Source organism: Poecilia formosa, unplaced genomic scaffold, assembly GCF_000485575.1.
Source record: "Poecilia formosa unplaced genomic scaffold, Poecilia_formosa-5.1.2 Scaffold77, whole genome shotgun sequence".
In the NCBI taxonomy this organism is placed as follows: domain Eukaryota; kingdom Metazoa; phylum Chordata; class Actinopteri; order Cyprinodontiformes; family Poeciliidae; genus Poecilia; species Poecilia formosa.
Genome location: NW_006800016.1, coordinates 2,310,351 through 2,337,373, shown reverse-complemented (window position 1 = coordinate 2,337,373; position 27,023 = coordinate 2,310,351). Strand labels below are relative to the sequence as shown.

At 41.5% G+C, this 27,023-nt stretch overlaps 2 protein-coding genes across 2 annotated transcripts; one reads left to right on the top strand and one right to left on the bottom strand.

Annotated features, from left to right (window-relative positions):
- The first annotated feature begins 5,564 nt into the window (after window positions 1–5,564).
- On the top strand, window positions 5,565–11,618 carry glipr2l (GLI pathogenesis-related 2, like). The gene is made up of 7 exons (XM_007556242.2): window positions 5,565–5,654; window positions 6,709–6,779; window positions 8,118–8,518; window positions 9,034–9,142; window positions 9,786–9,889; window positions 10,321–10,398; window positions 10,976–11,618. The coding sequence occupies exons 3-7, from the start codon at window positions 8,506–8,508 to the stop codon at window positions 11,140–11,142; spliced, it is 471 nt and encodes a 156-aa protein (XP_007556304.1). The 5' UTR covers window positions 5,565–5,654; window positions 6,709–6,779; window positions 8,118–8,505; the 3' UTR covers window positions 11,143–11,618.
- A 1,703-nt stretch (window positions 11,619–13,321) lies between these two features.
- On the bottom strand, window positions 13,322–25,396 carry nacad (NAC alpha domain containing). Its single transcript, XM_007556240.2, has 10 exons — window positions 24,920–25,396; window positions 22,414–22,697; window positions 17,128–22,318; window positions 16,713–16,961; window positions 16,383–16,474; window positions 15,317–15,385; window positions 14,212–14,358; window positions 13,995–14,129; window positions 13,782–13,904; window positions 13,322–13,472 (listed from the first exon to the last, which is right to left on the bottom strand). The coding sequence occupies exons 1-10, from the start codon at window positions 25,002–25,004 to the stop codon at window positions 13,458–13,460; spliced, it is 6,390 nt and encodes a 2,129-aa protein (XP_007556302.1). The 5' UTR covers window positions 25,005–25,396; the 3' UTR covers window positions 13,322–13,457.
- Between the last annotated feature and the right edge of the window lie 1,627 nt (window positions 25,397–27,023).

The following is a 27,023-nucleotide window of genomic DNA, read 5'->3' as shown; positions in this document are numbered from 1 at the left end:
ATTAACTTCCTCATAACGCCCTATGGCTCAGCGAGGTTAATTGGTGTCACCTATGCAATGCATCGACAAAGATTAAATCCATGCTCAAAAATGGGGAAAAAAAAAAAAAAAAGAACTGTATACTACAAAAAAAAAAAAAAAAAAATTCCTAAAGCTACTTCGTTACTGTCCACCCTCGAAGCCATCTGCGATCAACACGGTATTCGTGTTTGCACTTGCTGGAAGCTGGAAGAAAGATAACATCTTCCTCAATATGATTAAGATTCTTGTGTGAATTACATCAGGACAACACAACTATACTTTTCATTAAATCTATGCCTTCCTAATTTACCTCGATGCTTCGAGAAGGTAATCAGTTTACAGCGCACAGCCGCTGCAGAGCGAAGCATGAATAGAGCTCGACACGTACTGATTAATATCATCGTCCTCTACTGGTTAACACACCGAGAAACCACTTCAGATTTTGCAGCAGTCTATGCTTGAAAATTAAGCCTGCTCAATGGCTTCGATATTAATTATTAAATAATCACTACCACGTGACGCTCAAACACCTCAAGGACACGAACATGGATTTGTGAGAAGTGGTTGTAAAGTGGTGTGATTCCTGCTAGGATTGCAACTGACTGTGTTCGATGTACCAACAGCTTGTTTTACGCACTCCCTGCCCCTTATGACACCTAACGACAGCAGGGTGACGAACTGTAATTCATATGTAAAAATCATACCTGCAAAGTATATCCACATGCAGAGGGTGTCGTTGTACACTCATGCATGCAGATGGATGAGATTCACATGGACTGGAAGCAAATATTGCTTTCCATCTGCAGATGTTGGCGGTTTTGGTGGTGCGTGAGTGTCATTGATAGTCTCCTGATGGGCAAGCATCTTCTTTCCAGACAGCCTATGTTTCCGTACTGTCTCGCAACAGCAGCTGAAACCTCCTAAGCATAATAAGCAATCCACACCTGGAAAAATAATACCCACATCGCTCACTCGAACAGACACGCACAACGAAAAGACAGGAACAATCAAACTCATACTTTGCAGCTTTTAAACCAAGATTGTGGCTTTAGAATTGGCAAGGTCAGAAAACATTATTTGACGACATAGACCCGACCAGAAGAAGAGACAAAACCCAGGAGCTGAGAATTAGCACGCTGCCCATCCCCGCCACAAAAGCTGCCCCAGATGCTGAGGAGCGTCCGTCGGGAGGCCCCTGCACTTTGCTTAAGGGTGGTAGTTATTTTCAGAAGCAATAATTAGGGTCTGAGTGTCAAGATTTCCCTTCGCCCCTTCAAAAAACATTCAGCTTGACAACTATTAAATGCCATTAAATCAGCTTTGAGAGCTTATTAATTTTACTGCTCGGACACATTTAAACTGAAACACGCATAACTTAAGGAGAAGGAGGGAGGGAAGAAGAAGAAAATAGAGAAGTTGAGTCAAATGTCAGAAAGATTTACTGACCCCAAGGCTGCAGAAAGCAGCAAAGGGGAAAGGACATGGCCGACACAGGTGAAAAAGCAGAATGGCTTTTATATATGTAATTATGGTCAATGTCATAAAAGGGCATACATAAACATGTATGCCTTTCTGCCACTAGAGACAAAATATTTCCCAAATATTCTAATTACATTCTATGTCACTTCAAGATCATTCACGTAGCTACACATACAGTGTTTATTGCTTTCATTCAGGGCTCTAGCATGAAAGCACAAGATTAAAAAATCTAAAACAAGCATCCAGTTATTTACAAGAAAATCAACAACAGCTCTCCAAAAATGCTCCTGAAATTTTAGCTCTTTGACACTCACCATCTTGCCCTCCACCCTGGTTAAAGTAGATTATATGCCCTCTCTCCAATGATGCTGAAGTGCTGTGTTTTCTTTCTACTTTTAACGTGAGGTTTGTGTTGTAAGAAACCAACCTAAAGGACACCTATTATTATATATGCTAAGGAATGCCCTCAAAAAAAAAGAAAAAGAAAAACAGTATTTGGCAACCTCTACAAAGGGAGATTGGTAAAAAAAAAAAAAATATGCCATGCAGCCATTGAGACTAATCTGTTCTTTGATGTTTTTAATACAAGTGTATTGTTAAATGAAAATTAATTTTAAGGATGTTTGCTGGGAATAGTCATATTCTGCCTGAGATGCTTCTTGTTAAGACACCCCTGAAAGAGCTCTGTGATAGATCAGCATAATTATGAGGTATAAGAAATCTGTTCTAAATAAAAATATGAAAACGTGACACGCATTTGCATCCAGCCTCTCAGAATCAAGGCTTTTAGGGTAAGTTTAATGCCTATAGACAGAGATTTCTTCCCATTCCCACGGTTTTTGGTAAAGTGTCTTCAAGCTTCTTAATGGGATGATGCCTGGGCTTTGACTGGGCCATTCTGACGCATGTATATAATTTAATCTACTCGGGTTGTCCTGCTGTGGAGCGACCCTCCATCGCAGTCCCCAGTGTTTTACACGCCTGAACAGCTTTTCCTGTTCAGGATGATGCTGTCACCACCAAGTGTGCTATATATTTGCTACTTTGTGTTGCTCTACTATAATAAAATCTCAACAAAATGCACTGGAGTTTGTGTTTGTACTACAACATGTAGATGTTCAAGGAATAGCCTTTTGCAAGGTTTCAAATCCACGTCGTTCTAAGTTGTGGTTTTACTGGTGTTCTTATCCACGATCTTCTGTTTTTCGTCGTCTCCGCTTTTAAAGCAGGCCATCAGCAGAGTTGCGGTTCAAAACATCCTGTGACCACACAGAAACGCCCAGTTGCATAAGTGCGGGGCTTGGGGTGTGTGTGTGTGTGTGTGTGTGTGTGTGTGTGTGTGTGTGTGTGTGTGTGCATGTGTATCCGTTGGAGAATGAGGATGTGAGGATAATTTAATTACGAACCAGATAGAGCGGGTTACCGAGGTTAATATCCTGCATGCACTCTTCTCCTCTCCGGACACTGTAATTGCTTTAAGCACATTAGGAAGTTTATTGACTGCGATGGCCTTTTAAGACATTACATTTCTGCTTCTTAGTGTCAGACAGGAGTCGTCCAGCTCCGCTCGCTGTCTCCGTCTCCTCCTATTTCTGCCGCAGCTCTCCTCGCCCCGTCACTTTCTTGTTTCTGTGCGCGCCTCCCAGCCTGTGTCTGCTTAATTGAGGCTCTGTTAATATGATGAGATTTGTATAGCGGCTCATCCGCAGAGGCGGCGTGTTGAGCTTTGACTGGCAGGTGATTAACTCCTCTTAACCCACAGAATCATTTGTCCTCGGTGGAACAGTTGCACTAATGACACCATAAAAGGCTTCTTGATGTGTCAAATTCTTGAGTGCTGCTCCAGAGAGAGAGAGAGAGAGAGAGAGAGAGAGAGAGAGAAAGGACGAGCTTCTACAACTCCCTCCAAAAATTGTGCATCTCGCTCATTTTCCTTTTCTCTTACTTTAAATCCCTCAGCGAGGCCTCCGTGTGAGGATGGAGGTGAATGGAAGGAGTTATTAAAAGGTCCTCACCTCCCCACCCTTGGGACCGTTAAAGAGGAATTATATGCAACCAAGTGCACTTACAGGACGCGTAAGAGTTATTTCACATTTCTGTTGCAATAAATCCACTTTCCACCACAGTCGTGGCAGGAGTGGAAAATTATTTTTAGCCCAGGAAATATTTTTGAGTGCTTTTCATAAGACATCTGCAGGAAGAATTTTATGAAGAGCTTCAGGTGAGAAGAAGAAGAAGAAGAAGAAGAAGAAGAAGAAAAAAAAGAAAATTACTGATTGGAGGAGGGAGGGAGCGAGAGATGAGAGGCATGGGGAAAGTGATTGGGAGGAGACGAAAAGCGCAGGAATGCTGTGACAGCTGACAGGGAGCAGAGCCAAGCAATAACTACAGCAGATATAGCCAACGTGAAAAGATAAATGATGTAATATCTGCATGGATCAATGTCGGTGCCTTCTCTCTAAAAGGGGCTCTCTCTCTATAAATTTCGCAAGAGTTGCTCCAACTCCACGTGCAAACACACACACACACACACACACACACACACACACACACACACTTTCACGCTGAAATACACACCTTCCACAATTAGGAAGAATTAAGATGAATGGCTGTGAAGTTGGAGTATCTGAAGACCACTCTGTAAATGTCTCCCCCCAGCTGTCCGGTCCCATCACCACCCCAGATGGTGGAGGGAGGCGAGGACGAAATCAATTTGTTAAGATAGCAATATCAGGCTAATGAGAATTCAAGTGGCTTGACTTTCGACATGAATCCCACCGTGTCACTCACATTATGAAACCAAGAGGCCATTAACAAAGAGACCGGCGTTCTGAAAGTGGAGTCTTTGCTAAGAGTTCCACCTTGTGGTAAGTCGGACAATTACACCTGTCGGGTTTATACTCCACTGATAACACAGTAAATAACAAAAGTTGTCGATCCAGAGGAGAAAATATAGCCATCTTAGCCTTTGCATGTTTATGGGTAACACAATTAGATCTTAGTTTGCAGACTAAGATCTTGCAGACTGGTGTTTGCATGAATTAACACAATGATTGACACATCAATTATCCCCGATTTGATTTTACTGTATCGGAGGAGGACCATACTTTAAGCCTGATGCCTACGCTGAAAATCTACATGCGGTTTAATGGATGACTCATTTTTTGAGGCTGTCGCTGAGATTATGACTTATTGTATTCACAGCGTGAACTCCCACATCAGCTGCCAGGACACGAAAACTGCCAAAAAGAAATAAAGACACAGCAACAGCTCACACATGCTTTGTGATGTTGGTTCACACTGGTTCACATTCTTGAAGCCACATGATCAAAATACCAAGACAAGTTTGATGTTTCATATTTACTCTTTTTCACTTGAGAACAACGTAATTATGTATTGAAAACAAAGTACAGCTCAGTAAAAAAATAAAATGAAATAAAATAAATATATGCAGTTGCTTGTTTTTACCTTACAAATTTTAAGTCTAAACCATTGATCTATATCTAAATTAGGTTTTCTTATAGCTTCCACATCAAAATTATTGCCTGTTGCTGGATAGATGTATCTGTGCAAACTACAGAAATGATGGCTGGGTTTCTGCTCCACATACAGTTCACACCTGTCCCGTCTCTTCGCTGCTCTGTCTCTGTACTCACGCACAGGTGAAACTAGTTAAGCCATTAATTTGCTCTCAGGCTAATGGCTTAACTAGTTACCTACATTGTTGTACATTGCAGTTCATTCTAAAACCACTGGGTGTTGCACTTGAGCAACAGGATTTCAGTCTTGAACAGCTCAAGCTGAAAGTCAAAAAGCTGTCTATACGCAGAGTGTGTAACGCACTCATGTACAGTAGGTGGCGGTATGCACCTTGAAGTTGTTTGCAATTAGCAATAATAAAAAGGAAGAAGAAGCAGAACTGCGATATTGATTTCTTTTTATTTAAGTGAGCCTCACGGAACAACAGGAACGAACCTGCTTTAATCTTATTGACACGTGTTTATTGACAATAAATAAACACGTGTTTATTTACCAAAAACATTACTCCTTGAATCTCCAATACTGCATTTTTAATGAATTTCAGTGTTCTGTCGCTACCTTACTCATCTTAAATAGTCGTGAGAAAGTGCCACGGACATTGCACATATCTGAAGGTAATATGTCAAACTCAGACATCAAAAGTACACTAAAACACATCCGTATTTAATATTTTATGGTACTTTAAAAATTTTTGTCACTAGTGGAAAGCTTCCGATTCCGAATGTGAAGAGTTAAGAAACCTGGACAGAGAGTCCGAAATGCACTAATCTGTGATGTCAAAAATCATATCCTGCACTTGATTGTTTTAGATCATTAAACAAATATTACTCACAATACAAAAAGCAGTTTTAAAACCATGATTTTTATCTATAGAGAGGAAAGTAGCTATCCGTATCAACTTGGTCTTGTGTGAAAGGTAAGAGCCTTCATTTCAACAGCCACATTATAGGCAGCTTGAGCATTAGCAGCCTGTTTAACATCCCGACGTCATGCTAATTACATTTAAGCCCAGGCAGTGATTGGACCACTCCAAAGTTTTCATTTTTTTCAGTTTTTCAGAGCACTTTGTGTTTAGGTCTCAAACTGATTGCTCAGCATTCTTTCCCAAGACTTTCTGCAAATCTCCTGCTCAAGAAATTACTGCAAGATTTTCAGGCTGTAAAGCAGCATAGTAACCCTAAACCGTCACAATACCACTACAATGTTTGCCTGTTGAATTATGTTATTGCTCTAAAATGCTATTACCATCAGACGTGACAGGGAGCTTCCCAGAAAATATATTTTTTAACTCTTAACAATAATCTTTGAGGATCATCAAGATAATTTTTGCAAGATTCATTTTTTCTCTTTAATCTTTTTAAAATCAATTTAGGTTTTTCCCTCGTGTAGATGCTATTTTGCCGAGTCTCTTTCTTGGTATTGGAATAATGACCTTAGTTCAGGCAAGTGAGATCTTGAGTGACCTCCAGCATATTGTTGTCAATGTGCTCTCATGGTAATTTCGGCATGCTAGCACTCCTGTGATGGTCCATCCCTGTTCCGTTCTTTCCCTATTTGTGAATAAAGGGTCCCAACGGGAAACAACGGAAGTCCAAAAGCCTTAGAAATGACTTTGCAACCCTTTGAAGACTGGTTTCTGACATGCTTCTGCCTTCCGGTGTGATGCAGGTGTGTGGGTATGTGAAGATGCGCAGCAAGAAAAGAGTCTCTTTCATGAATTTTACTCCCTCCAGTAACGGGTAAGTTGCAACGCCAGCTGAGTTGTTCTAACTGAAGAACTGTGTCGTTTTCAGCCTCTTGCTCTCGCACAGACAGCGCTTTGCAGTGCGCATGCAGTGAGCTGCGAGAGCCGTAACCACAGCAACAGAACATAGAACCTATAAAATGTACGATACTAACGTTGTCTCTAGGGCTGTGTTGCAGAGGCTCAAAAAAACTAAAATAAAGTGCAAAACCAAGCATATAGGGTTATAAACAGCTTCATTCCCAGATCTAACATTTTAGATCTGGGGGTCTTTCAGCCTACTCCATGTTGTCATATGAATTCTAATAAAATAACTTCTTTATTCTACTAGTGGGAGAGTATTCAGGCCTGCACCCACCACATGGGTTTATTTTCCTTGTCTTTTGAGTGAAGAAGAGCGTCCCTTGTCCTTGGAATGCCGATTAACCAATTACTCTTGTTTAAATGAACTGGTTTGTTTTCTTCTACCCATTTGTGCAGCTGTCGTTCCATTTGCGTTTTAGTGCTCTGCATTCTTTGCTCCAAACTGTTCAGCACAATTTGTTCTTGAGTGTTTCATCCTTGGAGTGAACCACCAATTTGTTTTTGATATTGTTGTTAGACTGAACATTTTCCAGACTGTTAAAAGCTTCACGCTGCTTTTTGTTGTTGTTTTTGTTGTTGTTGTTGAAACCACTGACTGCTGACATGGGTTTATGGCTCACCTGTGTTTGGTTCACATAAGAGCTTAGTCATCTTGAAATTTAAGAGGTTGTGTATTATTTTAATACTGATTATTTACATAAGTCTCAACTTTTACAAAAAGCGCATAAAGACAGTTTTAGCAGATCCGAGTAACGAGATGTCACGTGAATAATATATTCAGTTCTGATTTGTCACTTTCATTTTTTTATATTGATCTTGGGAATGTCATTTATTCTCGAGAGGTAGCATACCTCATACAGACAAAACAAATAGTTGCATCCTGCTCTGCAGTATTATTGATAGTGACTCATTTTCTTCTTGAATGTCAGATCAGTCACAGCTCTTTTTTTTATATATAAAGAGAGTCAAAATTAGGTTGTCACTCTTATTTGAGAATATTGTTGATGGCAAAGAACCTGAAAACAGAGCAGCAGAAGGGAAGCTACTTCTTTGCTCCCACTGTATACTGTCCAGCACAACGCTGCATCATTGCAGTGAAAATGAAATGAATGGCCATGTGGTTCAGGCCACAGCTGCCATGACTAGGGCTCTCCCTCCCCTCTAGGTAGGGAAAACAAGCTTAAAGAGAGAGTGTGTCTCGTAAAGATGATGTCATCAGTGACTGAAGGGCCTCCTCTTTCAATTGCAGAAATGAAAGGGTGTGGGTGTGTTCTCCTCTGGGCCATAAAGATAGCTGATGGCATGTAGATACTGGACCGCTTGGCTACAAGGAAGGAGTTCCACGTTATGCTGAGTGAGGTAAAATGCTGATTTAGAGCGAATGTTGTGCAACGATCATTGCAACAAGAGGAATTTCTAAACGGGAACTGCAAAACTTTCTGCAACATGAAGACTGTGAAAGTGTGAGAGACGAGAAAGGCTTGAAACAAATGGATTGGTAGCTATTTCAGAGGGTCGGCTTTAAAGGTCCAGCACCAGGAGGAGAGCGAAAGCAAATTGGATAGAAGAGCGGGCACAAAACAGGCTGACTTCACTCTGCACTATTAATCTCACCGAGGACTGAGTGATTCAGCACCATGGGAAAATCCGGTAAGTGGAGACTGCAGTCTGACGGTTGTAACACAAATCTTCTCTGACTTACAATTTTCCAAGACAGAAAAATCACTTGTGTGATCTTTGTAATGTAGTACAAAAAATATATTGAACTGTAAAAAAACATCCACTAAAAGCTGTTTTTCTGCTCTTAATCTGGCATACTTTGATCCCTTTGATTCTCGTTAGATTCCTAGTAAACAATAGCAGAATCTGTCCTTCTGTTTTAGTCTGTGTAAATATTTGAATGTACCTATTGTTTAAGCACTGGAGATTGTGAGACTCATGAAAAGGCCAGTGAGTGATAGGCACTGAGTAGCCTTGTGGAGAAGGGGGTGACAGCGGGTTGAGGGGGATGATCCAGCAGACGTTTCCTTACTCACAATGTGAGGTCATTCAGTCTCAACATCACAGCTCTGAGGTCACGGATGAGTCTCCCTGTTGTATCGTTTCATTCCTGCCGTCATCAGACGTCTAACCGTTCCCCCCTCTGATCCGTCTCCGTCTCTCAGCCTCCAAACAATTTGCTGAGGAGGTGCTGCAGTGCCACAACGAGTACAGGAAGAAGCACCAGGCTCCCCCACTAAAGCTGAGCAGCAAATTGAGCAGAGAGGCTGCTCGGTGAGATACAGCACACACACACACACACACACGCACACAGATTAAATTACAAAGCTAAAGAGAAAAGGTTTATGTTTAAACATATTGGATACAAACTTAATGTATCCAACATGTGTTTCTGATTACAAGTGATATTGATAATTCGACTGCAGCTGCATTAAGATGTTCAAATTGCAATTAATTAAACTGCTTTTCAGTCACTTTTATTAAATCAGTAGCACCAAGTAAACTTAGGGATTACGTATTCTCTTGAGTGAAATGTTTTGCAAGTTCCTTTTTCACAAGAACTAGTTCAAATACAGGCAATTAATGTGAAAGAAAGTTCAAAATATAATACGGTTAATGAGCCCGAGATTATTCATGACACTGGCAAATTTGAATATTTTTTATTGAACCCATAGGGAAGGAGACAGGTACCTCTCCGAAGACAATCAAATAACATGTAAAAAAATAAAAATAAGACTCTTTTTTGCCTAAAAAATGTAAACAAAATTTGTGGCACAAAATGTTTTGTCACAAAACGTTTGTGGCAATGATGTTTTCTGCTACTAAGCTTAATGAACTTCAGTCTTTTCTTCCTTTTTGTTTTGAAAAGTGCAAAAAAAAGACTAAATTCTCTCTTTTTTTTTTTTTTTTTTTTTAGTTATGCTGAAAGTCTGGCTAGCACAAGAATCCTGAAGCACAGTGTGGAGTCCAGCAGGGGGAGCTGTGGAGAAAACCTGGCATGGGCTTCTTATGACCAAACGGGTAAAGACAAATAAAACCTAATTTTTATAACATCGCACACATGTTTAAGCTTTGGAGTATGGTGAAGTTAAATCTATGCATTCGATTATTCTCCCCTTGGTCTAAAAAACAAAAACAAAACAAAAACGTCTCGTTAGGATCTGTATGTAGGACCTAAAGTAAATGCTCTGTTCTGACTGCCAGTTGGTGCAGCTGAACAGCTGGACTCTATTTTCCTCAGACACTATGACTCACTGCAGAAAAATGTCAGCACAGGACAAATATTGATAAAACAGCCCAGTAATTACTGACAAAAAAGTATCAATATAAACCCCACGAGACCAGGAGGAATTTGCTCCAAATGACATCCATATTAATGATCCATTATTAATCTGCTTGGCCTCTAGACTGATGATGCTTTTTTTTTTTTTTTTTATTCATTGCTGATGCAGGGAAGGATGTGGCAGATCGCTGGTATGAAGAAGTCAAACAGTACAACTTCAGCCACCCTGGATTCTCCTCTGGCACTGGTGAGATTCACACTGTTCTAATGTTTTGTCTCATCTCATCTTTTCTTTTCTCTCTCAGTTTGTCAACAGCTTCTTCGCCCGCGATGCCGTTTTGTGCTTATGTGCTGTCACTTTCGCTTTCTCTCGCTGTCACGCTTGTGCAGGCGTTGGGGTGGCTGGTTGTTATTTTCGAGCTAATGTCAGTGTGTGACTTGGTGTCTCTCCAATGGGAAACAGAGGGGAAAGTCACTGTCATATTTATAGAAGACAGACGCACATGCCTCATATCTCAGTCTGCCCTAATTTCTAAACATAGTCGCCTGTATCTTCAAACACAGTGTAACTTAATAACTTAATAACCACTACAGTAATTCGCAAAGATTCATGTTACATTTCCTGTAAGAAAAAGACGGATAAGAACTGGAAGGGAGACTGATTTAGGGCTGAGCGATGCTGGAGAGAAAATTCCCCCCTTTTATAAATGTTTGGGGGAACTTGAGTGCCTGAGCGCACAGCTGCAGCAATTTTCAAACAAAAATGTTTTTCACTCTTGCTGTGTGTTCATGTGTTTTCTTTTGACTTTCTGTGTCACCTTCAGGACATTTCACTGCAATGGTGTGGAAGAGCAGCAAGAAACTGGGTGTGGGAAAGGCCACAGCGTCAGACGGCTCTTCCTTTGTCGTGGCCAGATATTTCCCAGCAGGGAATATAACAAACCAGGGACACTTTGAGAATAATGTCCTCCCATCTAAAACTGGCTCCTGAAGACCTATCGATCCCCCTGGACTTTACCCGGTGGCGGGGGGGATGGGGAAGCTACCTCCCTTGCAGAGCTCTGGAGAATACAACGGCTAAAAACCCAAACTGCAACGTCGCCGAATTTTAAAAGATAAAACACACTCAGTCCTCTGCACCTATAAAGACCTTTATGAGGCAGAGTGTTCAAATTGCCTAACATTTTTGTAACTGTAGATTTTTGCTGTTTAAAAACCATTTTCTCTTAAATTTGTACACTAAAGAAACGTTTCATGTATTTTCCTCTCCTTTTTTGTAAGAGTGAGTTAATATGGAGAAATGTCTCCGACATGCTGACATATTTCCTTAGATTTGAAGCTGATGACTGTACATGTTAGGAATGTTCTTGTTATTGCCCCTTCTTGTTAAAGAAGTCAGGGCTTGTGTTGTTTTTCATATTCTAACTTGTTTTTTTACAATAAAGCTGAAAGATTGTCATAACAAAACGCATGGTGAGTTTGTGAAAACAACATGTAGAGTCAGTTTGCTTTTGACTACAAAAATGTTGTCTCAATATTTTCTGAGTCTATTTTGGTTGTGTGTGTATGTATAAAGCTTTAAAGCAAGCATATTAACTTGCATTGAAATAGCATCAGAAAAAAAATAAATGCAGTGCTTTACAAAGGCAATAATGTCCATAAACCTTGTATTTTATTGGAGTTTTATGTAATAGACCAACAGAACTCATGACAAATAAGTGAAATAGAAGGGAAAAGATCAACTTTTATAAACGTTCTACAAACTAAAATCTGAAAAGTGTGGCATAAATTTAGATTCAGCCCCATTTACTCGGACATCGCTTAACAAAATGTAGTTAAACCGATTGCCCTGCAGGAATCACCTAACTAGTAAATCGAGTCCACCGTTGTCTGATTTAATGCCGGCATAATTCAAGCTGTTCTGCGAGGGACTCGGAGATTTGTTAGAGAACATTAACAGAGATCATAACAAAAGTCTAGAAACACAGCAGACATGTTATTCAGAAAGATGTGAAGTTTAAGAAGAGTTAGATAATAAAACATTATTTGAACATTTGAGTGACAATGGAAAAATGGGAAAAAAAAAAAAAAACGGAAAATGCAAAGCTACCAAGACAGGGTGTAAACTGTGGCGCTGCAGAGATGCACTGCTCAGAACCTTTTGTCATACACTCTACAAACCTTTTGTGGAAGAGCGGCAAGTTGGCAGTTGAAATAAATTCACAAGTAGTACAGTTTAAAGTTTCCTACAAGCCATTTAGGGGACACAAGAAATAAAGACCAACACTGCATTCACCAAACTCAACTGTAAAACATGGTGGTGGAAACGTCATGCTGTGGGGTTGTTTTCCATCTAAGGTAAATACAGGACAGTTGTGGAAGAAAACCTGTGAAAGGAGTTAAAACACGTGAGACGGGTGAAATGTTGCTTTCCGTTTGCAGTCGGAACTGGATAATTCTGATCTCCAAGTCAGAAAGTGTAAGAAACTCACAGCTGCCCCCTGTGGCTGGATTTCAATATGGCCACTTCTCACACCAGCACTGAGGTGGAAATATTTATACAAGACACACCTGTAAGAGTAGGTCTAAAATTAATCGTACATGTAGCGCCTTCAACTCTAAACTGAACAAATTAAAAGTGTTGCTTGCCTATGAAAAGTAAAACTTAAAATGATATTCATGGTACTGTGACCTTGGGCACTGCTATGTTGAAATCCTGACTTCTTAACTGTAACGCTGTTTCCTTGGGCGCAATGTCAAACCCAGCTCCAAGTTCAGATTTCAGATTGAAGTATGTCCAAATCAATATCTATAGCAAGAATCAGTACCAAAACATGAATAAACTGGTTAATCTGGTAGAGGCATACCCCCTTTCGGCTAGAATCGTAATGAATGAAGAGCATTAACTCAGGCCTGAATCTATATACACACCACACTTTTCAGGTTTAGGCTTGGAAAGAAATTTAAAACCAAATATACTTTCCATTCCATTTTATAGTCGCACAATACTTAGTCCACCACACAGAAACCCCATAAAATACATTGTTTTGCGGTTTAAACGTGACAAAATACTGACTGCAAGGCACCAGTTTTTCCCGATTTTTCTAAATGTGGGTCTGTTTTTAGTCCCTTCATAGTAATCATCCTCCGTGTTTTGTCAGAGTCCACACTGGAGCTTGTCTTAGACTTTATTTAGCAGACTGGGGGATGCAACATACAGCAGCAGCGATACAGAAGAGTACGCAGTAGTTAGGCTTTATAGGCAGGAACAAGGGAGCTGGGAATCAAATTGTCCTCAGTGCCCACTCACATGGTCAGCTCCTATGAGGAAAAATAAAGAACAAAAATTGAAACAAGGCAGAAGAAACACGAAAATCAAGAAAGAAATGTATGTCATTGAACTGAGCATTAGCCATTTAGCCATTGCTGCCATCTAGTGGACATAGAACTTCACAACAAAGCCGGATCTCAGATACAACTCTGGGATGAAACTAATTTGTGCTCTGTTTTCTCATATCAGCCTTCTCCCTTTCCCCCTCCGCTCTCTGGCTATGACACATTGTTTTGTTTGCCATCTGCCCGCCCCCTCGCAGCCGGCTCCTCCTTCCTCCATCCCTCCTTTGTCCTTACCATGATGGCATTCACAATGTCGTTCTTGTTGTGTTTGAGTGCGCGGATGGCCTTGGCTCGTGATACGTTGGCCTGAGCCATCACCAGTTCGATGTCTCTCTGCTCCAGACCTCCATCATCCACCTGATGCGCAGAAAGCAACAAAGCAAGCAATGTTGCATTCAAGATTCAGTGACACATCCCTGCGAGTTTGACGAGACCGATTGTACTTACCTCTTCCTCCTCCTCTTCGCTCTCCTCCTTGATGGTTAGACTCGGTGGGACAGGTGGGGCTAATGGAGACGGGGAAACAGGCACCTTGAATTTCTCTGCTGCTGCTTTATGAGCCTGCTGTGATAAGTCCTCAATCTGCAGAAGAGAAGAATTGAAGAGAACAGTTAGGAGATGGAAATATAAAGATGACTTTATGATCGAGACACAAAAGATTTACCTTCGCTTCTCCAAATACAATATAAATGTCAGACATCGGACTTTTGAAAACATCTGGTCTGGTGATGACAAACAAGATACTCTTGGACTTCCTGATAGTTATTCTGGTCACACCATGGACTGGCTTCAGACCCAGTTTAGACATTGCCTGCAAGACAGAGTTTCAGGGTTAGGAACTCAAATAACTACTTGTTTCATTTAAACTTACATCTTAAACTCGAATAAAAATAAAAAAACCAAAACGGTTAGCTGCATCACACACTGCATGTCTTCAAAGTGCATACATCCTTGTACAATTGGCACAAGGATTTTTTAGTCATGATCTAAAAACCATGACTTTGATGACCAATTTTTCACTTGACCAGCAACCTGTGCAATTTGATTTAAAAACAAACAAATGTATTAGGAAGAAACATAAAACTTTCATTAAAGAGCTGGATCAATGTGGACACACCTAAAAATCAATAGTATAGAATTGACCCTGATGATGAATGACAATCAGCACAAAAAAAGCAACATTGTAAAATGAATGTTAAATGTCGTGAAACTTGGTGGTAGTATCATATTCTGGGGTTGCCTTTCTTTAAATTGAACAAAGTTTTTGTCAACATGAATGCAATAATAAACAGATCCAAAAACCAGACAGTTTTAATCCGAAACCTTCCTTAAGAAGATGGATTTCATTGTTCAGCGTCACGGTCAGCTCAAATATGTCACAAAATCAACAACCACATGGTTTCACCAAAGGAATTCATGGCTCCAAGAATAAGAAATAAAAATATCTGGAGTCGCCCAAAGAGGACTGTGGACAATAGAGTCTGACAGATTTGGAGAACCTGTTAAAAGTTAGAGAGGGAACATATTAAGAAGTGGCACACTGAGAGTTTCCTGCTTCACTTGTTTTCATGACATGATTATAATGAGCAGATAGTTTTTGTGAGGGCAAAATGCAGTTTACGGTAAACTTTGTAAGCTCTTAACCATTGATCTGATCCTAGTGCGCAATATTGTTAAAATGATGTGACAACTGAGGCAAAAGCATTTCTTATCACTGTTAAAACATTTGATCACAGTTTTACACACATCTATACAAGCATCACTCTGACCTTGCGTGCTTTCTTCTCACTGCGGCTCTGTTTTGGTCTGTTCAATCCATCATCCACAGCAGAAACACACTGAAAGAAAAAAAAATCAATAATGTTTACTTTTAAAAATCTTACAAAGCGTTTGAGTTTTGATAATTAGTTTCATTACAAAATGTTGGATTTGTTAATACAGCAAGAAAAACTATTGTTTTTATTTTGAGCCAATAGGAACTGATTGGCCATTTCCTTGTAGTAAGAGCTACAAGGAAAAGGTAGCTCTTTGCAAACTGCAATGTTTGATTACAAAAATAGTCTATTTTGCGCTTTCATAGCTAAATCAAACTTCAACACCTTCAAATTTATCAGACAAGAGCAGGTATATGTAAGTCCATATTGTGACCTATGTTAAGGTAATTTGATCATATGTTTGAGTTTTTCAAACTTTGATTTTAACTGTAGATTTTTTAAAAATGTTTATTATCTTTCATCTCCACACATAGGGAGCACACAAGCTCATATCTAAACTGTTGCTTTCCATTGGATTTTTAGACAGTTGCTAATTTATATATGCAGTCCCAAGATAGGCAAATCAAATATTCTTACAGAGTTTCTAGACAATCTGGAAGGCCTAGAAAAGTCTGAAAAAGTATGGAGTTCGGATCAAATATTTTCTGGTAATGAAAAATGCTGTAGTGACAAACTATACTAATTTTCTTTCCACTACCGTCTCCTCCCTTAGTTATTGTGCCCCAATAACTATTTCTTGTTATTGTCCATAACCCCACCTGCTTCAAAACTAAATATTTTGTCTTAGAATTGGACGAGAGCATCAAGGATTATGCTAATTTTGGTATCCATAAATAGAAACCCAATGCTTGGGATATAAATATGAAGCAAATAAATACAGAATACCATAAGACAACATTGCCTTACAACAAGAAAGACACACCAAGAATTTATCAAATATTATCAGCATGGGTTTAAACTATTCTAGAATACTGTTATTTATTCTTTAGAAAACAATTTTTATAACGTAATAACAAACAAGGAAGTTATTTTCGCTTATAAAGACTTCAGATGGACTTACCGGTGGTTCTGATGGTCTCAGAGGCTCCAGCTCTTCCAGATCAGGCATCGAACCTTCACTCTCAGATTCATTACAGGAGGCCACAGTGGAACCTAAAGGCAACATGTCCCAGAAAAATATTCTGTAACAGTGGTGCAAACTAGATATATTATGCCAGTTAAACCTGTTCTTTGCTTTATCGGTGTTATGTAATTATTAACATTCAACTAAATTAGCAACAACAAAACCAAAGGCAGACAGAAAGTCTGGATGTGCAGCAGAAAACTAAGGGAATTCTGGGTATCTCTTTATCTCATGTGAGAAACAAGAAAAAATAAGAAAGAAACTCACTGTTATTTTTAACAGATAGATCAATCTCTTCACAAATATTGAGGTTATGAGTGACTGAACAGCCTGACTGTCTCCCGGTTGGTTGGCGACTAGAGAAGGGTTGGATTTCTCGCTGATCTGCTGCGTCAGACTCATTTTTCACCGATCCATCTCTGTCTTCCTCAGCTTCCCTAGGCTTAGGCGTGTGACCCCGCTGGAGCCGTCCGCCATCATCCTTTTTGTCCGATTCTTCTTCGGTCGCACTAGCACCTTACAGGGAACAAATTTATTAACATGCACATTCTACAATCATGTGAACATTTTCTAATTCATACACATCAGACCAGAGGACGATTTTGTTTCCCTCTTTTCTGAAAAAAAGACTGCCTAGATGTACAGGGCCAAGGAAATTAAAGTTTCAAGTGTCTTCACTCACCTCTGGAAATGTCTTGGGTGAACCAAGTACAACCTTCCTTTATCTGTTTCTGAGACTGAGTGTTGGAAGTAGACTCTGAGTTTTGATGAGATGATGATTCTGGAGCATATTCTGAATCTAGATTCCCAGTTTCTTGGGTAGCTTGGGACAAGACTACTGGCGTGACAGTGGGCAATTGGGATGAAGAGACACTTTTAGACGATGGTGTTGAAAAGACTTCAGTGACCTCTAGGGGGTTGCTGTTGGAGGGAATTTCAGAACCAGCAGACTTAGGAGTCATAGACTGTAAAGATTGCTGTTGCGTGGAAAGGACAGGTTGGGATTCCTGGACAGGTGTGGAAAGACCATCCATTAACTCTGTTGAGGCACAAGGTAGGGAGGAAGAGGGGCATTTCACAGCCTGAGCGTATGAGATATTCTTCTGAGGTTTGCTGGGACCTGTGTCTATGTTGTTATCATTAAGGTCCACAGTAATTTGTGTCTGACTATCAGCTAATGGTCTGTTATCAAGCACTTCTTGTTTCTGCTGTAAGTCTTGGTTCATTGCCATAATTGGACTGAGGTTGTCTCTTGTACCTCTGTTTAAATTGCATTGCTCTTGTCTTAAAACTTTTTCATCAGGACTGCCATGATTATGCCTCTCCATCTGTGCAACAGGTTCAGCTTTGTCTGGTCCAGATGTCCTCTGCTGAAAGTGAGAGGATGAACAGTTGTTAGCGTTGTAGTCTGTCTTAGTTTTAGTAATGTGTGTAACCCAGTCTGAGTATCCATCTCCTGAAATGTTTGGTAGAGCAGGAGCTTTCTTTGGTTCTTGAACAGACTCAGGGCTAACGTCATTAAGACCACCCGTCTGAGATGCCCTATTTCTATTCTGTTTCCTTCTCTTCCCTTTTGTAGAGGCAGCTTGGGTATCTGTGCAAGGTCCAACCTTTTGTGTGAGCCTCTCAAAGGGATCCGAGTCATTCAGTGCAGAAGAGGACCTATTTTGACTTTCATCCACCTTATTTTTTTCATCGCTCCTTTGTTTTTGTTTGACCTCCACCCCTTCATCCCCTGAGTTACAAACACCACTGTGCTTTCCTAAAAAGGCATCTTTAGTCTTTGGTTCATTCGTACTTCTGGTAATTTCAGCACTGATGTCACATTTCTTTTGGTTGTGTCGCTGATGTTGTGACATCTCCGTGCCATCTGTACAGGTGCTTCTCAGTCTGCCGATGTTAGATGTGCATTTTGCGGGGAGAGACCCAAACGATCCCTCTGGCAAAGAAAATGCATTACTCCTTAGAGAGATTGACTGATACTGTGTAGTAGAATCGCATCTCGGCTCAGTTTTACATGGTGAATCTTGGTTTTTGGGTTTTGCAGCTCCTTGAGGCCGAGTGTCAGATGAGGCAATACAAACGCTATCTTTGATTAATAGTGTTTGTTTTGCGTCTGGTGCTTGGTTTATGTGATCCTCTGTTGGTTTTTGTTCTTTAGGAGTTCTGTCAGAAGTCTGAAGAGGCACCTCGTCAAGTGGAATATTAGACACAGAGTCTTTGATAACGACACTGCCGCTCTGGTGTCTCATTTCATCTGACAGAGCATTCAGACTCCCATACATGCCTTCATTCAAGCACTCAAAGTCAGTCGGACTCTTCCAGTTGTCTTGCATTTGTGTTTCCTTATCGTTATCATTGTCAGGATTCAAATTACTAATGTCCCCTGGAAACCTGGCACTTCCGTCCTCTCCTCCCCCTGCTTCTGAAATCTCTTCAATAGATTTCCAGTGGGCGAGGTTGGACTCAGAGATCCCCTCTTCTACCAATTCTTTATCCAACATTTGGTCATTCTTTCCACTCTGACTGTTGTTATCTTCCTCATCCAGAATAGAACTGAGAACATTGTCATAGTTTTCGCACAGTTCGCTGCTCATATTGGAAACCAAAGCTGTCTCTGTCCTTTGGCCTTCTGTATCGCACATCAGAAGACTCTCTGCCTCTAATTCATACCTCTTACCCAGGGATAAAGACAATGATTCACCTGCTCCCCAGACACCAAACTCAGACCCTGACCCAAATCCCAGGACAAAACCCAAACCTACCCTGGCATCACACCATGCCCCAGATTCAGGGACCGCATCTCTGCTTGTATCCGTTTCTGAATTTTCTCTTTTGGGAGATATCGCAAGGGGGGAGTGCAAGGATCCGACAGCTCCTAGTACCCCGTCATCTGTGCCCAAAGTGTTCTCGCTTAGGTTCTCCAGGGAAGAGTCTCTCGGGCAGTGTTCAGGTGTCAGGGTGAAGTTGTCACCAAGTTCTGAAATGATTTCTGCGGAAGTAGAAACAGGGATATTACTGGGATTGGAATTTGACTCTTTAGGAGGGGACAGAACAACAACACCCTTATTCAAGTCATTGGTAGGAGTAATAATATTCAGTAGTGGAGAGGAGTCACTTGATTTAGACTCTACACTTTCAGAATCAGCTGGGGCAAACTCAGTACTTTGGCCAAGCTTGGTATCGGAGTCGCTGTTAGGACTTGACCTACACACAGATCTCCCTTCTACCGGCACATCGTATTTACCACAGAAAGACTTTGACAGAGCGACTCTGGTTGCTCCAACAGTTCTTTGACTTTCAGAATGGCCATGGCGAGGCTTTATAAGCAATTTGAAAGAGTCCCTTTCAGGTTCTTTTGTGTGCTCAGTTTGATCACAAGGTAGTTTCAAGGCAACAACTTTCACCTTAGGATTTTCCTCAGGTAAATCTTTTGTATTCTCCTCCACAGACGTGGTAGAATGAGTTGCATTGATGTAATCAGTCTCAGAAGCAGGTGGTGCAGGACCTGCAGCAAGGGTAGTGAATAGATTAGAACAGGGATTCTCTTGAGGCTCCACAAAAGGCTTTAAAATAGCACCAATACTTATCTGGCTTTCCCCTTCATTCTCAATAAGTTGCTCTGAAGTTTGAACTGGTTGCTGGTTATGTGAAGGTGTATCTGAGGTTTTTGTTTCATCTGTTTTAATGGTAGATTTGACATCTGGATCAGATTGGTGTTCAGAGCACATAGGCACTTCCAGGGGTGTTGGTTCTAAGTCGTTACCTTTTGGGTAGGCTACAGAGCTTGTCGACAGATGGGTAGATTGAGAATGGTCCACTTGTGTGTCCGTGTATAGTTGTGTGTTCAAAGAGCCCTGTTCAGCCTCTGGTTGGATTTCAGCTGGATTTGAACCATCTGCAGGTAGAGGTTCTAGGGATTGTGCATGCCTCTCAGTGCTGTATAAACGTTCATCTTCCTCCCCATTATAAGAGGCCGAATCTAAAGAGTCATCTGTATCATCTTGGAAGCAGAAAGACTCATCTAACCCTTCATTGATTGATGTTTCTGAAAGTGAATGAAGGAAAGAAGCTGAGCTGTCCTCAGCCTCATCTTCCATAACTTTGCTATCGCACACATCATCGTCGTCATCATCATCATCATCATCATCATCATCATCATCCTCTTCTTCCTCTTCTCCCACAACCTTTACCTCTACTTTAGCTTCCTCGTGTTGCATGTTTGCACCCTCAACTTTGACTTCCCCTTCATCACTATCCGGTGTGGAGTCAGTGATCTGATCATTATAATTGTAATCATCGTGATCCTCGTCATCATCTTCATCATCATCCTCTACATCTGCCTCCTCCTCTCCTGCTGCATATGCATCAACATCCTTTCTTTCATTTCTGTCATTGACATCGATGTCATTTTCTTCTTCCGTGGGGAAGAGGGTGATTTCCATTGAGTCAGCCTTGAAGATTAGGCTAGTGTGAAGGGGAAATGAGATGAGGGAGGCAGGTATCATCCTTTCCTCGTCTGGTACGTCATCAGAACATGCAGCTTGCGAGAGTATGAAGGAGCTATCAAAGGCTCCAGGGCAGAAGGCGCCCATGGGGAGCAGCAGTGAATCTGGGCTGAAGCTGGAGGATGCCACAGTCATGTTCTCTGTATCAGGGGTCAAGGTGGTGGGGGAGATATCTGGGTTGGCCTCCATCTGCCGATAATGTTCTTCTGATAAACATCCCTCCAGATTTAGTCTGAGGCCTGTCTGCATGTGCCTAGAGTACTCTGTTCTGTCAACAGTGTGCTCCTCTAATGGGTAAAATGAACTTTCTGATTCCCCTTCATCATCCTGGGAGTCACTGCTGCTACTGCTTCTTATAGGGAGTGCACTCTCGGTCACCCAGCACGGACGACAAGTTTCCCTGGAAATCTTCACCTCCTCCCCTTTTAGAGTCTCATCTTCCTCAGGAATCACTGTGTCTGCTATACCTATCCGTGAATTCACAACAAAATCGCTCGGATGGTACAAGCTGAAGTCGCTGGCCCTATCGTCCTCTCGTTCTTGGGCTGATCGACCCTTCTCCTCTGCGACCTCATCTCCGATTTCTGACAATGAACTCACAAAGCAAGCAGGCGCCTCTTGCGTTTCTTCCACAAGGAGCAAGTTAGGAGAAGTGGATGGGGAGGTGGAGGACGTATAAGATGATGCCCAGCTGCCTCCCTCTGCTGTAATGTAAGAGCCAGATGGAGAAGTGAGAGGGGAACAGAGGTCCTCACTGTCAGATGGAGAACCAGGAGAAAGAGGGGATGCTGGGGAGCCAGGGTAGGAATGATGCTTAAGGTGCGAACAGCGGGTGACCATTTTGATTGGAGTGGACGGAGCGGTGTAGTAAAGTTCTGGGTCAAGAGATGAGGGAATGCCAACTCGTAGGGGGTCAACAGGACAGGCTGGTTCAGTGAAGGACAGAGCAACTGGACAAGACAGATCTGAAAAAGGGAGTGAAGGCACTTCATCTACGGAGAGGGTCTCTTTGTCTTCCTTACTGTCTGTTACTTCGTCATCAGTTGTGATTGGTTTTGGAGAGGAGGGAAAAGTGTTTGTAACTGAGGCCTGTACATGTTGTGTTTCCTGATTCTCTGGATTTTGGGGAATTTGTGACTGGATTTCCTCATTGTTGGTTTCCAGTTTTATTTCTTTAGTCTGCAGTTGAGGACATGGAAAACTTGGGAGATATGGCAAAGGGATGGCCTGAGCTTTGAGCTCAGTGGTGATTTTTCCTTTCGTGACTTCTGTTGTTTTGAGTAGTGTTTCTTCACCCATCACCACTCTGGTGTCGATAGTCTGTGACCCTGGATAGTCACTTTCCACCTCAGATCCAGTCAGGACCTGTTCATAAGAAATTAAATATAAAAACCACAGGGTCACAAATGTATCTCACAGTATCCGTGCTGTAAAATTAGAAACACTCACACAGCTTGTACCTTTATTCTTTCCATCTTAACAGAGATGTGGCGGCCACATGGACCATGACCTCCCAGTTTTCCTGACAGTCTGGCTGGGTTGATGCGATTGTCGGACCCTTCAGGCTGTGGTCTCGGAGTACCAGAGGAACTAGGCTTCACATGAAACACTCGTGGACCAAATGGAGAGGTCGACCCTGGGAGAAGCTTCTGTGGAGTGCTAGGAGAAGGGCTCGATCCACTGTCGTTAGGTGAGGAACCACTGTCACTTGGAGGGGAGTCTGTGGATGGATGTCTTACCATGCCTGAAAAAAAAAATTTAAAAAAAAAAGAATTTGAGAACACACATTGTCATTAATTGAGAAAGTAAAGTTTTTCCCATTTTAGGAAGTTTTGAGAAAACCATGGACTTAGCCTGAAAATTTGAAGAAACACAACTTACAGGACCTGGTGTTGATGATAGATGGATGTTAGTATTGTTTAAGTGTTCTACTCCGACAAAACTTGTCCTTCCAGGTCAATGATGATATCTGTATGTCTTAAAATGTCGTCAGGATTCAAAAACTAGTGAGATGAAATGCCAGGGTGGGTGAAACAAACTGGGTCAGAGACGACTGAGTGAGCAGATTTTCTGAATGTTCATGAGCAGAATAAATTTTGAAATTGAAAAATTAAAACAAAGAACCGTATCGGTTTTTGCTACTGCGTATCTTGAAAGATCTTTTGCTGAGAAAGTGTTAGACTGAAACAACACACAACAATGATGAACATAACAGTGTTCATTTTCTATCCTAAGTGCCCTATTGCAACTGTGACTTCAATCCTCATCCTGATTGGCTGTTATGACATACAAGTGGTTCTGCTCAGTCATAGACACACACACATGGGATTTTCTCTGTCAGGAGCTCATATGTCAAATCAAATCAACCTCTGTTCTTCAAAAAACATCACCTATTGTTTTCTTGTTCTCTTATTTCAGGGATTCCATGCTGCCGTCCTTCCCTTCCTGGGATTGTGACAGATGCACACATCAGCATTTAGCAGGTCTTCCTGATTGATGCCACGTTACTATGTGAAATGTGTGTTTGTATTTGTGCTGAGTCATCCCCCACAGACAGAACTGGTGAAAAAGGTGCACATTACAGCAGGCAAACGAAAAGGCAAACCCAGCGCAACATTTTAATGTGCTCTGCAGCCTGGTAATTATCAAATTAAAAGAGGTTTATACCAATTTACTTAGCTAAATCCAGGTGGTAACTTTTGTTTTTTTTTTTTTTTTTTCACTTATTTGTCAAATACAAATTTCAAAAGTGGATAAGTGAGAACTTTGTTTTATTTGTCAAAGCTTAAGGAGGCAGGAGACACACAGCAACAACACAGTGTGTGTAATTATAATAAGTTGTGCACAAAATGGATAAGCAATGTCAAACTCATGAGGAACAAACATCAACATTGCAGAAAGCATGCAGCAATGGCTTTATTTTGCTTCATAAAACACTACAACTGTGTGTTTTTTTTTATGTATCATTTTCTCAGGTCTAAAGGAATGCAGTAAACCGTGTTCCAGATTTGCCATATGAAAAGCAGGCCGCAGCACAGTGAAGCTGCGTCACATAGGCTGCAGCGCCGCCCCCCAAGGGGAGCCTCTATTTCAGCTGCTGCTAAGGTTGTGAGAAGAAATGTAGACACTCCACAAACATCTGAGGCTCCTTTATCTTTTGGATCAACAACATGTTGAGAAAAAAATTTAATCTGTAACCAGGAGAAGCATTTATATAATATGAAGCAATGAAGGCTAAAATGTGCCCACTAAGCAGGGCAGGAAGCTTTTTTTTTATTGTCCCAGTGAGCCGTTGTATGCAGCACATCATTTGCTTCAAGTTCAAAATGTTAAATAGTCAAAGAACTTGTCAGTGTGAGGTGGCGTTTGCGTGTTGCAGAGTGCGCCGTCGTGCTGCTGTGTCATGTTCCCGTTACGGCTGGGGGAAGGGAGGAACTGCTGGGCACTGCTTCACTCTTACAGCCCTCTGAAGCAATGGATGGGTGAATGTAAAGAGATGGGAGGAGGGATGAGGGTGAGTAAGGGAGCTTTAGAGTTGGGGCTCTAATATGGATGAAATAAGGCAATCACACAAAGGCTTTGAAAGACTTTAGCTAGAATTTAGTGGGATATACATTTGATTTTTTTTTTTTTTTTTAATAAAAGGAGTGAGGTAAGTTGGGAGGATGTCAACACCCTGGAGTTGGAAAGATGGACAACATGCAGTTTAGTCAAACGTCCATCTAAATAAGAGCTTTCCTAAGCTGTCAGAGATAATCCAGTCCTTAAATAAGTCTTCTCCATCCCTCCTACAATCTCTTTCTTCTCATCTCCCACACTTTCTGTTCTGCACACTCAACGTTTAAATTAATTTGTTTTTATGCCACTTCCTCACAGTCTCATGCCAGTCTCTGCCTTTTTTTTTTTTTCATCTCCAAGCTTAATGACCTCATCCGTATCCTCTCCCCCTCTCCCAGAGCTTCCTACCTGGTCCTGGAAGTCCCGTCTCCTCGCTTCCCAGGTCCCGATGCTTGTCGTCGGGGACAGATCTGTGCGTGCTCTCCCCCGGCATGCTTCTCGACGGCTCTGACGCAACAATGTACCATGTAGCTGGAGCAGGCAAGGTGAACTGGGAGAGTGAAGAAGGAGAGGAAGGAGAATAGAGAAAAGGGAGGGGAGGAATCCGAGTGCAGTCCTGTGCTCAAATCTTCCCTGCAGCACGTGTGTGAGACGGAGCGAGGCAGACAGCTCGAGCGAAAGACTGAGAGTCAAAGATAAAGGGTGGGTGCGTGTGTGTGTGCTGCAAGGTCCTTTCTGTGGTGCAGCACAGTGATGCTGCTGTGGTGGGTGTGTGCTTTAAAGCCTCCTCACGCCACTTATCTGAATCTGCGTGTATGTGTGTTGAATCTGAGAGGTAGCTGCAGTATTCTCTCCTGATGCCCAGTTCCTGCTCCTTCCACTCCCCCAACCCTCCCCTCACCCTACTGCTCCATCCTTCCTGTGTCTCCCTCCTCCCTGCTCCCCCCCCACCCATCCCTTTTTTTTTTTTTTTTTGCTTCAAGCCAAGCCATGACTGGATCTTAGAAGATGATGTCAGCAGATTTGTGCTAATTCCTCAGTGCTGCCCCCAAGCTTGATGGAAGGGACCAGTACTGCAAAAACAAGAGATACACAGGCTATCAGGGTGGGGGATTTCAGGGAAAGCACAACTGAAGAGGAGAAATGGAAACCAAAACCTCAAACTGTCCACGAGATTCATGTGAAACCCTGAAGTATTCCCCTCATTAAATCCTTCGCCTTTTGCTCTAATTATGTCCAAAAGGAGACAACAAGGAGGACATGTCCTCAGAGCGCTGTTACAGCACAGTGCCCTTCATCTTTAGCTCTTGTCTGAATACTTTTATTTACAGTGTATAACAAAAGCCGCTCCAAGAAACCAACAACATAGCAAAAAATCTACATCCAGTAATTGGGCTACATTTGCTCTACTATTTCTTGTGCTAATTAAATAGAGAACAACCTTTCATGATGGACCAAGCAGGGGAGACTCCACATAGTTCCTTAAAGGGGTTGCCAAGTGGGGGCCACAAATAATATTGGGAGATGTACCACAAAGCCACAAGCCAGAACAGAATGTCAGGAGATTCAGTTATGTTGCCATTAAATACAAGGGTTCCAGAGGGAGTGGTCGGCCAATATCGAGGATAAAAACACCTACCGTAAGCTCAAATCGATAAATTCATGGAGCGAAATATTGTGAAGCCTTAAAACAGGGTTCCCATTAAAGGAGGCTATGAGTTCTCTACACAACCATCCACACCCCTCTCCTTTCTCCATTCAAACCCGTCTGGTTACATCAAACAACACTCACCAGTCTCGCAAAAGCCTTAAAAATCTGTTGCAACATTTTTTTTTGTCCTTTCATGTCATCATTCCTATTGGTGGCGCCTATACTCTCTAATTGAGCCAACCTACAGTTACAGCAGAACTTGTAGCTTCTGGAGGCTTGGGGGCTCCTGGCACACCTGAAATCTCACATGACAAATTCATAATTCTACTAGTTGTAAATCCAGAATCCACAGAGGGGAAAAAAAAGCAATGAAACTGCTTTTTTTTTAAATGACAGCTTATCCATTAGTAACTCAGAAACCGGAACGATCAAAGAATTGAACAAGGACTTAATACGTAACGTAGCAAATCAAGTATAAAGGTCATCATCTAAATTTGAGTCAATAGAAGAAAACATTTTTTTATTAATTGAGATTTGGTAAAGAAATAAAGTCCTGAAACTACTATTTCCATAAACAGTTTTCTTCTCTCCAATGATAAAATCAACAGGCCAGAATAATTTAAAAACAACATTTTGGACATTTAGAATAAACTGATACTGTCTGAGACGCAGAAATTGCAGCCAATTATCTATACCCATTATAGCGTAAAGCAAGTACACTTCAGTGTAGGTCAAATCTAGTCTCGATACAGATCTGTAAATTATCAACACACCTCCACTTGGTTTCCTCCTTTGGATAAAAACAACTAGGTTGAGAGTGATGAAACATAAAGAGAAGGATGGGGTGGCAGCAGTAAGCCA